The sequence below is a fragment of the Heptranchias perlo genome, chromosome 18, assembly GCF_035084215.1.
Source record: "Heptranchias perlo isolate sHepPer1 chromosome 18, sHepPer1.hap1, whole genome shotgun sequence".
NCBI lineage: Eukaryota > Metazoa > Chordata > Chondrichthyes > Hexanchiformes > Hexanchidae > Heptranchias > Heptranchias perlo.
Genome location: NC_090342.1, coordinates 30547900 through 30564483, shown reverse-complemented (window position 1 = coordinate 30564483; position 16584 = coordinate 30547900). Strand labels below are relative to the sequence as shown.

At 41.0% G+C, this 16584-nt stretch overlaps 1 protein-coding gene across 5 annotated transcripts in view; it reads left to right on the top strand.

Annotated features, from left to right (window-relative positions):
- Window positions 1-7355, top strand: part of LOC137334718 (apoptosis facilitator Bcl-2-like protein 14) — a 50332-nt gene extending 42977 nt beyond the window's left edge. For all 5 annotated transcript variants that reach the window (XM_067999625.1, XM_067999622.1, XM_067999624.1 and 2 more), the window contains 4 exons: window positions 4309-4425; window positions 4505-4575; window positions 4686-4964; window positions 6979-7355. In XM_067999625.1, the coding sequence (XP_067855726.1) occupies window positions 4309-4425; window positions 4505-4575; window positions 4686-4964; window positions 6979-7011 (500 nt within the window). In that variant the 3' untranslated portion in view covers window positions 7012-7355. The remainder of the gene's footprint in view (window positions 1-4308; window positions 4426-4504; window positions 4576-4685; window positions 4965-6978) is intronic.
- The last annotated feature ends 9229 nt before the right edge of the window (window positions 7356-16584 follow it).

The following is a 16584-nucleotide window of genomic DNA, read 5'->3' as shown; positions in this document are numbered from 1 at the left end:
TCCATGGCTAACCTGTATGAACACCAACGACACCTTTTGATTGGTGTGATGGTGTCCCAGCCTAATATAAGATATGCGATTTGAGAACCTCTTATTCATTCACTCCCCTGACGAAGGGGATAATCTCCGAAAGCTTGTGATTTTAAAATAAAATTGTTGGACTATAACCTGGTGTTGTAAGATTCCTTGCATTTGTCCACCCCAGTCCATCGCCGGCATCTCCACATCGAAGTGAATTAAGGCAGTCTCTACCTAGTTTCAATTGTACATCAGCCCATGGCTCAAAACTACTCTGTTTGTCAATAAATTAGCAGTATCACTCCGGCTCAAACAGATTTAAAGCATATTGTTAGGATAAAATAGAGGGAACGTTGTTTTGCATTGGACCATGCTGCACTTGGAATCATAGAATGGTTACAGCATGGAAGGAGGCCATTCAGCCCATCGGGTCCGTGCCAGCTCTCCAAGAGCAATCCAGCTAGTCCCATTCCCCCACCCTATCCCCATAGCCTTGCAAATTTTTTCCCTTCAAGTACTCATCCAATTCCCTTTTGAAAGCCACGATTGAATCTGCCTCCATCACCCCCTCAGGCAGTGCATTCCAGATCCTAACCACTCACTTTTTTAAAAAAAAAAAAAAAAAAAAAAATTCTCATGTCGCCTTTGGTTCTTTTGCCAATCACCTTAAATCTATGTCCTCTGGTTCTTGACCCTTCTGCCGATGGGAACAGTTTCTCTCTATCTACTCTGTCTAGACCCTTCATGATTTTGAATACCTCTATCAAATCTCCTCTCAACCTTCTCTGTTCCAAGGAGAACAACCCCAGCTTTTCCAGTCTATCCATGTAACTGAAGTTTCTCATCCCTGGAATCATTCTAGTAAATCTCTTCTGCACTGTCTCTATGGCCTTCACATCCTTCCTAAAATGCAGTGCCCAGAACGAGACACAATACTCCAGCTGTGGCCCAACCAGCGTTTTATAAAAGTTCATCATAACCTCTTTGCTTTTGTACTCTGTGCCTCTATTTATAAAGCCCATGATCCCGTATGTTTTCTTAACCGGTTTCTCAACCTGCCCTGCCACCTTCAACGATTTGTGCACATATACCCCCAGTTCCTGCATCCCTTTTAGAATTGTACCCTTTAGTTTATATTGCCTCTCCACGTTCTTCCTACCAAAATGTATCACTTCACACTTTTCTGTGTTAAATTTCATCTGCCACATGTCCGCCCATTTCACCAGCCTGTCTATTCCTCTTGAAGACTATCCTCCTCGCTGTACACTACACTTCCAAGTTTTGAAATTGTGCCCTGTACACCCAAGTCCAAGTTATCGATATATATCAAAAAAGGCAGTGGCCCTAGTACCGACGCCTGGGGAACACCACTGTATACCTCCCTCCAATCTGAAAAACATCCATTCACCACTACTCTCTATTTCCTCTTACTTAGCCAATTTCATATCCAAACTGCCACTGCCCCTTTTATTCCATGGGCTTCAACTTTGATGGCAAGCCTATTATGTGCCACTTTATCAAAGGCCTTTTGAAAGTCCATATACGCCACGTCAACTGCATTGCCCTCATTGACCATCTCTGTTACCTCATCAATCAAGTTAGTTAAACACTATTTGCCTTTAACAAATCCGTGCTGGCTTTCCCTAATCAATCCACACGTGTCCAAGTGACTGTTAATTTTGTCCCGGATTATTGTGTCTAAAAGTTTCCCCACTATCGAGGTTAAACTGACTGGCCTATAGTTGCTGGGTTTATTCTTACACCCGTTTTTGAACAAGGGTGTAACATTTGCGATTCTCCAGTCCTCTGGCACCACCCCAGAATCTAAGGGGGATTGGAAGATTATGGCCAGTACCTCCTCAATTTTCACCCTTACTTCCCTCAGCAACCTAGGATGCATCCCATTTGGACCGGGTGACTTATCTACTTTAAGTACAGCTAGCCTGGCTAGTACCTCCTTTATCAATTTTTAGCCCATCCAGCATCTCAACTACCTCCTCTCACTGTGACTCTGTCAACATCATCTTCCTTGGTAAAGACAGATGCAAAGTACTCATTTAGCACCTCACCTATGCCCTCTGCCTCCAAGCATAGATCTCCTTTTTGGTCCCTAATCGATCCCACCCCTCCTTTTACTACCTGTTTACTGTTTACAGGCCTATAGAAGACTTTTGGGTTCCCTTTTATGTTAGCCAGTCTATTCTCATATACCCTCTTTGCCCCTCTTATTTCCTTTTTCGCTTCCCCTCTGAACTTTCTACATTCAGCCTGGTTCTCACTTATATTATCAACCTGACGTCTGTGATACGCCCCTTTTTTCCGTTTCATCTTACTCTCTATCTCTTTTGTCATCCAGGGAGCTCTGGCTTTAGTTGCCCTACCTTTCTTCCTTGTGGGAATGTACCTAGACTGTACCTGAACCATCTCCTCTTTAAAGGGCGCCCATTGTTCGATTACAGTTTTGCCTGCCAATCTTTGATTCCAATTTACCCGGGCCAGATCCGTTCTCATCCCACTTCAGCCAGAAGCATTTGATGTGGATATTCTATGTTCATAGTGGGAAAGATATTCTCTTCCCAGTGTAGAATCCTTTTTTCTGATGAGCCCAAAAATGCACCAAAAAGGTTATGGGGGGTGGGGGGAACCTACTCAATGTTGAGTTAGTTAATCTCAGCCAGAGAAGCAGTAAGGGCACTATAATTACCTAAACGCCCCTGAGTTAGCGAGGAGAAAATCGGCCAGGGTTCTTGTTCCAGATTGCTATCCAGTGATTCCTTGCTGGATATGCATATATGTTGATCTCATAGAGGACAAGGCCAGTCTAGGCCTGGATTTTTCCTACCGACAAATAGCCTGCTCACAACTGCCCTGAAGGCTCACACTGAATAGTGGCAACTTTGGTATGTCCTTGAAGTTTATCACCATCCGTAGAATCATATCCCAGTAATGAATCAATACCTTCCGGAGGGGAAGGAAGGAAATAAATTTTGGTAAGAGAAGGCAAAACACAGAAAAGAAAAATTAAGTGACTTACTATGGAACTGCCAGGAATTGCAATCTGCCACCATTTCATTGGAGAAGATCCCCCTATTACTTTCTGTTGCCAAGATGTTTGTTTTAGGAAGGCAGTGCACCTTTAGTTCATAGAACCTAAACTGCGACACAGTTCCAAATGTTCTTTCCCATTATGTCTGTATACAGGACTGTTTGTGCCTGTGTGCTTCACGACTGGCTGGGTTTTATGTTGTAAAACTACTGGTCTGAAGAGACATTTTATACAGAAATTCCTCCTGCGGGGATGTTCCACATTGAGGTTTTATCTAAAATTCCTACTGCTTTCAAATTCAGTAGCAGTCTTTCATGAACTTTTATCACAAGCTTTCTGGAAATATAATTGCACAATGTAATATAGTTTTCCACTGTACTTGGGATGTCCTTCAAAAAGAAAATCAAGGCAGTTGATTCAAGCACTATTCCCTGTTAGCTGTTATGTACTAGGCTATCAATACAAGTAATCGTTAAATTTGCTTCTGCCAATCAATGTCATTATTTTACAATTAAAGGATTTAAGACTAATGGTTCTGCAGCTGTCCAGATTAGATTTGTCACCATTTGCAATAAAGGGTGCCACACGTTAAGTAATTATTAAAGGATTTATATAAATGTCCTGTAGTGTGCTTCATCTGGTTAATTCTTATCTAGCTATAGATGCAGTATGGTGTGTGGGATTACACTCCCTCTACAAAGCTCAAATGGGTTAAATATAGTAATATGGAGGACCTACTTTAGCTCAGTGATAAATGCAGTGCTCGGCAGGCAATTTCTAGTGACTCTAAAGATGGTGACCCATTTGAGTGATTTGCCAGTCTTTTTTAAAAACAATGGCTGGCAGTGGCAGCCATGATGACACAAACAACAAAAATATTTATTTGTGCCATGGTGCAGGATCTTGGATGAAATTAGTCTGGTATGTATGTCCTTGTAGACTACTCAAAAGTGAATTACAGAAGGCTAAATTTTAGTATCTGTTTGGCTCAGTTGGTAGCACTCCCACCTCCTGAATCAAGAAGTTTGTGGGTTCATACCGATTCGCTGTAGGCACAAAATGGCTGCTGCTTGCTCATATAACAGGAACTGCACTTCAAAGTAATTTATTGCATGTGAAGTGCTTCGGGACATTTCTGAGTGACATGATGCAACGCTATATTAAAAAGTTCTTTCCATGGTCCATTAGTAAAACAATTTGGGAGCTGTTTGATTTACAACTTTAATTTGCAACTCTTATTTCAGAATCAGAGCCTCCTATTAATGAGGTTGCTGAAAAGTTGCAGAAGATTATAAACTCAAAGATGCAGATGTTTACCTTCAAGATGTATCGTTCTTCTAGTTTGGAAGTTGATGCAGGTGGTAAGTAGTTGGCAAGATAAAAATCTTTCAAAAAATTGATTTTTTTTAAAACCGAGAAATAAAAGGATTTGTTTTACAGAAGATGATCAGAAAGCCATAGACCAAATTGTTGCATTCTTGACCACCAAAGGAGATTCTTTAGATGAAGAAGTAATTCAATTACATTATTCTTGCATTATGTTCTGAATGTCAGTAATTTAGACAGCAGTTAGTTTTTCTGCTTGCTTAAATGATTTCCTTTCTTTCACCTGTTGGATTAGATTAAAAAGGACCCCCAGTTTGCCACATTATTTGGTGAAAAGTCATCCTTTTCATTTTTCAAAAAAGTTATGGATTATGTTCTCCAAGTAGCCTTGCCTGCAGAAATGAATTCTGAAGTGGAGAGTGAAACGGAAGGAAAGTTGAAGATTGCTTTTGTCGTACATGCAACCACTAGGTTTGCAGCTGTTGATAACCACCCAATGGCTCGAATCATGGGCTTTGGAACAAAGTACTTACAGGAAAACTTCACTACCTGGGTCATGCAAAAGGGAGGATGGGTAAGTTGATATGACAAATCCATTAAAAATCTAATCCTGTTTTCTCTGGGCTGAATATATCTCCATAAACACCCAAGTCATTCTGACAGTCTGGTTAATTGGCTGGTTTAAACACACTTGCTTTTGTCAATGAATCACCATTACAGGGGCTCACGGTATTGTTTTTTCAAACTATGATCACATTTGTCATTTTGAAAACCCTTTGTTGAGTCAATTAATTTTTTTATTCCTTCTCATTCTACCTTATAAATCTGTCCATGGCCTCATTTCACCCCATCTCTACAGTCTGCTCCAACCTTACATCCCAGCTAGATTCCTCTGCTCCTTAGTTTGATCTACTGTATGTTTCCACTTCACCAGAGTTATCAGCCATCACTGATAGCTCTGTACAATGGGATTCTCTTCTTAAATCCCTCTGCCTTGTCACATTACTTTCCACCCAAACCTAGCTCTCTGACCATGCTCCAATCACTTCCCCTAACTTTTTCTTACCACACTCTTGCTTCATGTTCAATTTCTCCTTTGTGAATTCTCTTGGGATGTTTCTTTCCATTAAAAGGACTCCAGGTACCAGTGTTACCCCATTCCCCCCACCATCTGAATCTGCAGAGCTTACTACAGTATCAGTTAAAGGAATAGACCAAGATAAATATAGTGCTGTATTTATCGTTAAGCAGGTGGTTATAATCGGCAGCATATTTATTGGCTTCACGTATACTATTTTTAAGACCGTTGAAGCTCTCCCTGCAGAAGCCTTCTCGCTTTATTGGATGTTATTCTTCTAATTCATCCCGTCCTTCCTTTCAAAGGAGAAAGGTAGAAATTTCTTGCATTTGAATCTCACCTCTCAGCTTCTTCTCAGTATCCATAAAGGTCAGAGCATTTATGCGATTAATATAGAGAATATTGCTAACCCTCTGTGCAGCACATCATTACAGCAGTTGGTAAGATGTAGAATAAGGTAATGGATACAGCATTTGAGTGGTAGTGAACATAACAACTTGCATTTATATAGCACATTTTAATGTAGAAAATGTTCCAAGATGCTTCACAGCAACATTATCAAAACAGAATTTGACATGAAGCCACATAAGGAGATATTGGGACACGTGACCAAAAGCTTAGACAAAGGTAGGTTTTAAGGAGGGTCTTGAAGGAGGAGAGAGAGAGAGAGAGAGAGAGAGAGGCAGAGAGTTTTAGGGAATTCCAGAGCTTAGGGCCTAGGCAGCTGAAGGTACAGCACCAATGGTGGCGTGATTAAAATCAGGGATGTGCCAGCGGCCAGGATTGGAGGAGTGCAGAGATCTCTGAGCATTGTTGGGCTGGAGGAGGTTAGAGATAAGGAGGGGCGAGGCCATGAAGGGATTTGAAAACAAGGATGAGAATTTTAAAATCAAGGCATTGCTGAACCGGGAGCCAATGTAGGTCAGTGAGCACAGGGGTGATGGGAGAATGGGACTTGATGCAAGTTAGGATATGGGCAGCAGAGTTTTGGATGAGCTCAAGTTTATGGAAGGCCTGGACAAATATGTGCAGCTGTAGGCAGCACCTAGTCTGATTTATTTTTTTTCCTTATAATTCCCTCCTTACAGGTTAACACTTGCATGATATCTCTCTCAATGAAAAGCTGAAAAAACCATTTTTCTCTGCAATTAATGACTTGATAAAGAAATTCTGAGTGTGTAGCTTTGAAAGATACAATTTCATTAATGAGAGCAATGGACATGCTCATGTATTTTTTTGATGAGGAATTTCACTGTCTTGGTATCTTCCTGCAAGGCATCACTGGACTACCCTCCCCAAGAATGGGGGATTGTGTGTATAATATGCATTCTACCATTTTGAATCGTTCCTTTGATTTGATTTCTCCCCCCCCCCCCCCCCCCCCCATTACAATTTCAGAACTGTTTTTGTCTTTGATCATAATGTTCCAGACTAATGTACATGCTTTCAATAAATAATCATTCTATGCTCTTTCTCTAGTTACTTCTTAATTGCATTTCTCTCCTTCCAGGAGAAGATAATGGAAGAGGAACATATTGACTGACTGACTGCAAGATACCGAATTATAACGTCGTAGAAGTGCTTTCCAAAAGGATGACATTGCCTTGCACTTCACTTGCATTGTGATGACAGCTGGGTGATCATGGATTTAAGACGTTGGGATTTCTGACGCATCAATTCACCTGTGGGGTTTGGAACAACTGGAAAATGAACTAGAATCTCACAGAAACTAACTTTTAATTAACAGAAGTTCTAAAGGGCAATTTTCTGAAAAGATGCAGCTCTGCTCAAACTGGTAATTATTACTTGAACTGGGACGAGTGCTTCTAGAAGTACCAGTATGGGTATGTGCTCTTCCTAAAATTAATAAAATGCAAGGAACAGTCAGAGATGGAGAATTTTATTTGTGTGTGTGGTGATTGGATCAGACAGATGGAGTGACTGGTACAAAGGAGGAAGAAGAATGCGTTGTTCAATCTGGGGATATTTAAATTGCAATTATCCAAGTTTTCCCTGGCAATGTGCCTGAATCAGTATTATTGGCAAACCTACTGAAAGGTCTGGCTTATGAACGTGCAGATTCAGAAGCTGTAGTTCGAGCATTTTGTAATGGCCTGATTTCGGGATTAATCAGCTCTTTTTGCCAATATAAAAAAGAAAGACTTGCACTTGTAAAGCGACCTTCATGACCCACAGTGCTTCAAAAAGTACTTCTTCATTGGCAGTGAAGTGTAATCACTATTGTAAGAACTGTGTGTATGAGTGAAAGAAAGAAAAAGCATCATTTGAAAATCCTGCCTCTTGTAACAGACAGACTACAATACAAAGACAAGAGACAAACTATGTGAAACCAGCAGAGTGAGAGAGAGATCATCAGAGATCGAGTGGGGAAGGGGCGTGGTGGGGTTCAATTGTGAAACCCGACCCCAATGCGCCCCCGAAAGGGCCTACTTCTGGTTTTACGGCGGCTGGTTGGGGGTGGCTGAGTAACCAGCACTAGAGAGGCAGTGATTATAATTAAATGAGGCTGCATTCCTGATATTTTGGCAGCCATTTAAATTTAACGCTGGTTGGCTGGGTTTCAGAGCTCAGGAAACCCGGCAGCTGAAGGGAGGTGGAAGCTGCCAGATCCACTATGTAAGTGCTTTTCTAGGACTGCTTGTGGAAAAGGAGGAGCAGGAGTGCTTCCCCAGGCCCCTCATGGACATCATCTGCTGCGACCCCCAATCTTTTTGATTATGGGGGGCAGACCCAGTGGCTGTCTTGTACAGCAGGCTTTCCCAGCCCACCAGCCTTCGGTCTGGCCGGCTGCCGGATGGGAAGCAGATTTTTTAAAATTCTATTGAGGTCCTGCCGTTAAATTCGGCAGGACCTCCGTTTTCCAGGCTTCCCAGCCGCAAACACACACCTCCACTCCCTCCCAGTAAATATCGGGACCCATAAGACAATGTATTCAGAGAAAGATCTATAATTTCCTTTTGGGTGATGTGTGTGGTAAAGACACGGAGGGGGATTTTAACTCCCCTTCCACCTGTCGGAGGTAGCTAAATTGGAGCAGGGACTGACCTACTGACCTCCCAGCCTGAGCCTCACAATTGCAACTTTAAATTGCAGGCAGCGAGGTCACCTGCCTGAAGCCAGTGGGCTCCTTTTTTAAATATGCAGATCAGGTCCCAATTATGTCATCGGGACCTGACTGCTATTTTAACATTGGCTGAGTGGGGAAGCTGCTGTGACTTTCCTACCAAGCTGAAGTAGGCTAGAGGCTGATCAGTAGGAAAAGAGGCCCCTTATTAAGTGTATTTATTTCCTTTGTGGCACTCAGGAGCGGGAGTTCTTCTTCCCCCCCCCCCCCTTTCCCTCCGACCCTGCTCGACACACTTACCTGGGGTCTCTGAGCTGCCTGATTTTAACAACCGGACAGCTGAAGGACATGAAACAGTTAATTAACTCAATGCACGGAAGGTGCCAGTTAACTGAAACTCTGACTCTTGATCAGTTTCTGATAAGGAATGATGTGGAGATGCCGGTGATGGACTGGGGTTAACAATTGTAAACAATTTTACAACACCAAGTTATAGTCCAACGATTTTATTTTTAATCCCACAAGCTTTCGGGGGCTTTCCCCTTCCTCAGGCGGTGTGGAAAAAATCTGATAAGGAAGGAAGACACATTAACACCTGAACAATGCCATAAGCTAAACGTCCATCAAAGTGAGGGAAATCACATTGTCCTTTATGCGGTACGGATAGCAGGGGAGGAGATAAGGAGTTGTCTTCGACTTTGCAGGTCTGCATAGCTCAGGAGATTGCAAGACTGAGATGAAGAGGTGTGAAATACCAGGTGGCTCAGCAGGCTAATAACTGAAACTACGGTTGAGGCCCAGTTGTGGGATAGCGTGACTGGAACACTTAAGACAGGATGACATCGATACGTGGACACTGCAGTCAGGTGAAGAAGGAGGGAGACCGGTCATCTCCAGATCCAGGCCTATAATCAACATCGGTAACAACCGGCCGCATGGGTGATTGTAAGTTTCAGTCAAATCATAAAGGGGTTTGTACTGTGGTTTTGTTGGTCTAATAAACTAACTAATTCAGGTTGAGCCAAAACCTATTTGTCGTGTATGTTTTGTTGTTGTAATTCCGGGGTCCAAGAGTCATTGTAAGGCGAAAGGGAACTGAACACCTTACACAGCCTCATCACACCAATTTCCCAGCCGTTTCCGTTGCATAGTCGGCCAGTGGAATGTTAATGAGACCCAGCTATTAAAATCATCTGGGCCTCCCGCTGCTGCTCCCAGATGGGTAGGTCGATCGCTAGGCCGCTTTCTCGTCTGGCAGTTAAAATTCCACCCATCATCTTTGGAAATCAAGAACCATCCTCAGGAAGATTACTTTTTAAATACCTACTGATGTACAGTGAAACCTGTTACTTGCACTCCTACTATCTGCTACCCTGATTTATCGGCCAGAATTTTTGCAGGACAAAACTGCTTGTAAAATGCAGCTTTTATTTTTATTTCATCTCCCCTTTATTTTTGGTAAATAAAGCTATATAGTGTTCCTTTTGTTATTTGTACTGTACTTATCTACATTTCCATGCCTAAACTATTATTGAACCATATCTGTAAGGCCAGCATTTAGGGACTATGTTTTCCGCCAATATTCATTATCCACCATGGAGATGGGGGTCACCTCTAATATGGCAGATAATGGGAGATTGCTCTGTAACCTTATTTCATTGTGGAGGTTGTGGTATGTAAATGCAGTCAAAAGAATTAAACAATCCAGAACAACAGATTATTGCACATTTAAATTTAAAAGGTGAATTTATGAAATTTTTTTTGCAAATGAGATTATGAATGTTGAGATTGTGTACTACAAATATCTAATTAGTGACCACGCACACACCAGTGGAAAATAATTTAAAATAAAAGCAGTAAAAACCATTTGGGATTAGATGTAGCTTTACTTAATCTGATTATAGAAAATAAGAATATAATTAGCTCTCTCTGGAACCTCCTCCAGCCCTACAACCCTCCAAGAACTCCTCATTCCTCCAATTCTGGCCTCTTCTGCATCCCTGGCTTCCTTCGCCCCACCTTTGGCAGCTGTGCTTTCAGCTGTTTAGGTACACAACTCAGGAATTCCCTCCCTAAACCTCTCTGCCTCTCTACCTTTCCTCTAAGACACTCCTTAAAGCCTACTCTTTGACCACCTGCTATTGTCTCGTCCTTTGGATCGGTGTCAAATTTTTTGGCTGGTTACACTCCTGTGAAGCGCCTTGGGACGATTTACTGAAAATCACCAAGTTTTGAAAATAATGTATCAATACAAATCCTTAAAATTGCTGGAGAGTCCATGCTGCCTCGGATTGGAAACATTTGTCCTGTTTTTGTGGCTTTGGTTTCCCTTGGCAAAGCAGGGTATTTACAGTGTATACGACGGGAACATGGCAGCATTGTGTTTAATCCACTAAGCCATCTCTTAGCTCAAGGAACCTCTGAGGAACCTAGATGTCACCTCCAGATGGCGCATTGGCTGGCAAGAACAAGCTTCAAATGTAGCCAATGCTTATCCAACCATCCGGCCCCCTGATTTTGACCTTCCACGCCATCTGTAGGAAGAGCTCAATCACTTCAGATATGGAATGATCAGATGTACTGCAGATGACAATAAGTGGGACCTGCGTGACTTCCCCCAATGCTGCTGTGGCCAGTTAGATGATGTAAGCTACATACTTGCAGGCTGCACCCGTGGGAAAGGCTGCCTGCTTCCCTAGTCCATTTGCACAATGGCTGTCCTTCACTCAATAGTGAATGGTTTAGCTACTTAGACTGTCAAGTCAAATGTGATAGTCTATGTAAATGCAATTGCAATTAAATAAATATAAATACAAATGCAATACTTTTAGTTTATTCAGATCTAAATAACATTTTGAAAACTAACTATAGTGACAAAATATTAAATACAAGAATGTATTTATTTTTTAGATTCATGCCCAAGCACTTGTTTTCCAACTTTTAACTGGTGGCATGTCCCTTCAAGCTGAATTTTTTAAAGACGTTACCAAATACGGTAACAGGAAAGTGAAACTACTTTGCATACAGTGGCCACTAGATGGCCTTTTAAAAAAAGAAGTAAGCTCATATAATTATATTCATATCTGCTTTCTCAGTGTGTTTTGATTCATGGAGGAGAAAATAAAGAACTCAATGACAGCAGGGCCGTAAATTGCCTGACGTCAATCAGCAGAATTTACTGCAGCAATACATCAGCCTATGGAAAATCATCTTATTGTCAGATGAGTACAATTGCTCTCTACCCAGCAGCTGTATGGGTGACAATCTGTCCTCATTACTGTGCACAAAAGATGTTCTTTTTCCACACAATAAAGCCTTTATTTCTTGCTCAGGAATAAGGAACAAAATAGAATTTTAAAAAACGCAAAACATATTTTTTTAAATTGTTGTGTGTCCACAATCTAGGGCCAACTTTGTGACATCTCTCATTATATCTTCCTTCAGTTGTATCCTGACATTATGACATCGAGAAGAAAAATAAATGCTAAATTGTCCACTTCCATCATAAAACCGGGTTTCCTCTTTGGAACTTGAATCTCTTCTCCTGTCCAATATTTAAAAATGTCTTCCCTTTCCCCCTTTCATTACACCTTCTGGTTCAGATTAATGAATAATCAATGACTCAGAGCTGAGTAGCTCCTCCCTACTCTAGTATTCCAAATTAAATTTTTTCTCCCTTCATTCCCTCCTTAAATGTGCTGCTCTAGCTGAATTAGAAACCCAATCCACTACAGTTTGTAAATTGAATTTAGCTAACCTGAAAATGTGAATAAATGCAATAATGTTAAGCCAATGCTAATAGTTAGCAGGTAACTGAATGGGCTACTACTTCAAAAAAGGCCTGTGCATACTTGTGAGTACACTGTAATATGGAAATTTCATGAGAGCTGCTCCCGCTCTGCCGCCATAATTTGGACAGAATTGTAAACAGGGTTTCCACCGCAATTGTAGCCAAGATTCGGCTGTGGAGCGGGAGCAGCTCCAAGGAGATTTCCAGCACATTAACATGGCTGTCCCAGATTATCACATCTTAATAGTTACAAGTGGAGCTGTGGAACCTATCTACATGCACAGCAATTATGTTGACATATGCACTCTATGATGTGTTTGACCAATGCACATCAATATTTCACTGAGGTGCATTTAATGTGATGGCTGGGGCTGTCCAGCTTCTGTCAGCTAATATAAAGCAGATTTGTACACAATAGTTACTTTGATTTAAAGGTATGAGGTAAACATAGCTGAAAACATAAAGCAGAACAGTAAAGCATTCTTCAAGTATGCAAAGAGGGGTTGGTCCACTAAAAATAACAATAGGGAAGTGGTGTTTGAAGATAGAGAAATTGTTGAATTACTTTAACTATTTCAACAGTGTTCACAAAAGAAATGGAGGGAGCAATGCCAGAATTGGAGGTACAGTTTAAAGGTGACCTTAGACTGAAATGTTTTAAAATTACAAGACAGGACCTATTGGGGAGGTTGTTGATGTTCAAGGTCGATAAGGCTCCTGGTTCTGACAACTTTCATCGCAAGGTTTTGAAGGAATTGGTTCAAATGATTGCAAGTCTTCTTGCAGCTATTTTCAGAGTTCACGAGACTCAGGTCAAGTCCCAGAGGATTGGAAAATAGCAAATGAGGGGCAAGGGATGAACCATCAAATTATAGTCCTATAAGTGTTTGGAAGTATTATGAGGGATAATATAAGGGAGCATCTTGAGAGACATGAGTTAATCCAAGACAGTCAGCATGGTTTTAGGAGTGGGAAGTCATGCTTGACTAGTTTATTTGATTTGACAGACCTAATAGATAAATTCAAAAGGATCTTGACAAGCTCAATCAGTGGGCGGAGAAATGGCAGATGTAATTTAATACAGGGAAATGTACGGTTATGAGATTTGGCAGAGAGAAGGTTGATGTTGGTAATGTGCTAAATGGGAATATACTTGAAGTATCAGAACAGGAGAGAAATCTTGGGGATTTTAGTGGGCAGGTCACTAACACCATCAGCACAATGTTCCCAGGCTGTGAAAAAAGCAAACAGAATGTTGGGATGAATAGCAAGGGGTGTAACATATAAATCCAGAGAGATCATTTTAAAACTGTATTTGGCCCTGGTGAGAACACATTTGGAGTTCTAGGTGCAGTTTTGGTCTCCCTATTTCAAAAAGGATATTCAGTTATTGGAAGGGGTACAGAAAAGGGCTACACGGTTGATCCTGGAACTTAAGGGAATGACATGAGGAAGGATTAACTACCCTGGTCTTTTCTCTCTTGAAAAGCAAAGACAAAGAGGGGATATGATACAAGTGTTTAAAACTGTGAAAGGTTTGGACAAATTGGATCCACTTAAGTTTTTCTGCCATGTACAGAATTTAGCAGAAGGGTTCATATTTACAAATTAAGGACAACAATAGAACATAAAAAACACAGGAGGATTTATTTTTAGTAAAAGCATGGTACGTATGTGGAACAGATTACTGCATGGATAGTGCAACAAGAAACCTTAATGGATTTCAAAAAGGAACTAGACAAGCTCTTGTCAACAGATGGGGTTCAGGGTTATTAGAAATGCAATAAGGCTTAGATGGGCTGGATGGCCTGAAACTGTTACTATGTCTGCTGCTGTGCCCTACATGTATAAATACACCAAATCTGTGTATCGAGGCCAAATGATTAATAACACCTACACACAGATGTTGCAACTGGTGCTTTAATACCTGTGAAGAAGTCATGGCTGTGATAATTACACTGTGAATAGCTATATACAATGTTTCCTAACTCTGTATGTCGATTCATTAAATGATTTATTATTCCTGTTTACCATATCTTTAGTGTATGATATTGTCACTGAATAGATTGTCAGTGGTAAATAGATGGTTAGTGGAATATGCACTGAATTTTATTAATTCTAAAAAAAATCAATGACAAAAAGAGAAAAAATCTTTTGTAGTGTATGATAATTAATGTACCTTTGTCATTTAAAACAGTAAGTTTAAAAATACTGTTCTCAGTGAATTGAAAGTCATGCTGCTTTGTTTCATTTTCTATTGCAAACTGGTTGAACTGAAAGGAGTTACTGTATTTGGAGTTTGACTAAAGTTTTACTGTGCGGCAGTCTACATCGTTATAGTAAAATTGCACAACTTCGAATCTGGACCTAATCGTTCAGACAGCATGAAGAAACTGCAACTTTCTCCTATCATTTTAAATGTACTGAATGACCTACTTCTATTCCTCTGGGGAATTGGGTTTAAAAAGATAAAGAACTACCTTGACTAACAAAGTGGTAAAGCAGGTTCAATGGGCTGAATGATCTAATCCTGTTCCCAAATACAAATCACTACTAAAATATTGAGTTCAAAATTTATCGAACCTTTTGTTGTTCTGATAAAGATTGTTTACGATAGATGAGGAAAGAATTTCAGGCAGATCTTTTCAAGTGTGTATTTATTTTGCAGGCATAAACAATTTCCTTTGTTTGAATCATTTCTTAAGTGTTTTCTTAACAATTGTATACAGCTGACTCTCCAACATTAACATTGGGAGCTCTGTAAAAATGTATTTCAATAAGGAGAATATTAGAATGAGTATTTTACATTGACACTCAATTTGAGGGCCATCGGCAAACTTGATTGTATATATGAAGTAGTTGTGTTTTAGTGTTGTACTGAAAGGTACTATGTTTTAGTACCTTTCCTACATTACAACAGTGAATACACTTTATAAGTACTTCATTGGCAGTAAAACGTGTTGGGACATCCTGAGGTCGTGAAAGACAGTATATAAATGCAAGTCTTTCTTTTTTTCCTTTCATGTATTAACAAGGGAAAAAAAATTGTTTAAAAGGTTGTGTCTGTATGTAGCAAGATTTTGGGCACTAAATTGGGCCATGTAGCACCCGTTGTTTCAGTGCTACGCGGCCTTCCGAAGTGCCAAGACGGCATCTTGGCCGTGCACGCACGTTTCCAGCATGACGTGGGCCTGGTATAGGAGTTAGCGCAGGCGCAGATAACAAACGCCGGAAGCATGTAAAGTAAGGACAAAATGGATACAATCAGTGTGCAACGCTGATTTAAAGTGATAGACACCATTTTGGCACTTAATGCTCAACTCAACACACAGTCTTAACCCTCACCATCTGAACATATCTTAGAGGGCCTGGAGGTGCTCAACCTTTATTCAATGTTTTAACATAACTCATCAGTGTGTAAACACAGGGACAGGACTTGCATCTGTGTTTTACGTGTGCTATTTAAAGGGATCAAGCAAGATTTACAGGTTGGTGGCCGGATTAATGCTTCTGGCTGCCGAGATATTTGTAACTGTTTTTGGAGGTCTCCTATACTTGAATACTAGGACTAGGGGACATATCTTAACATTTAGAGCCAGGACCTGCAGGAGTGAAGTTAGGAAATGCTTCTGCATAGAAGTTTGGAACGCTCTTCTGCAAACGGCAGTTGATGCTAGCTCAAATGTGAATTCTAAATCAGAGATTGATAAATTTCTGTGAACCAAGGGTATTAAGGGATATGGGCTAAAGGCAGGTATATGGAGTTAGGTCACAGGTCCAGCATGATCTCATTGAATGGCGGAACAGGCTTGAGGGGTTAAATGCCACTGCCACTTGCTGCCTCCTGATAATCGCCACCTTCTCCTGCAAGAAAGTGGGATGTGTGTCTGGGTGATGTGCCTGTCATGGTTGAATAGTTGCCTGTGTGTGGCCTGTGAGTTGTGGGTGGGCAGCTTGCAACAGTGGTAATGTGTGAGGGGGAGAGGAAGCATCTGATTGGAAGAGTTGAGTACTGATGGAAAGAGTTTGTTGGTATGTGGGTGATGGGGGGTGTAGTGCGTGGAACAGTGGATGTGGTTAGTGCTGCAGTTGGCAGGAGACGACACTTGACAGTTGATCTCACTCACCTTGACCACTCATGTCAAAGCATTGAACTTCTTCCTGCAATGCATCCATGTTCATGATGCCGTGTGCCTGGCATTGACTTCATCTCCTACTGCCTCCCACTGCCTTTTGGGTAT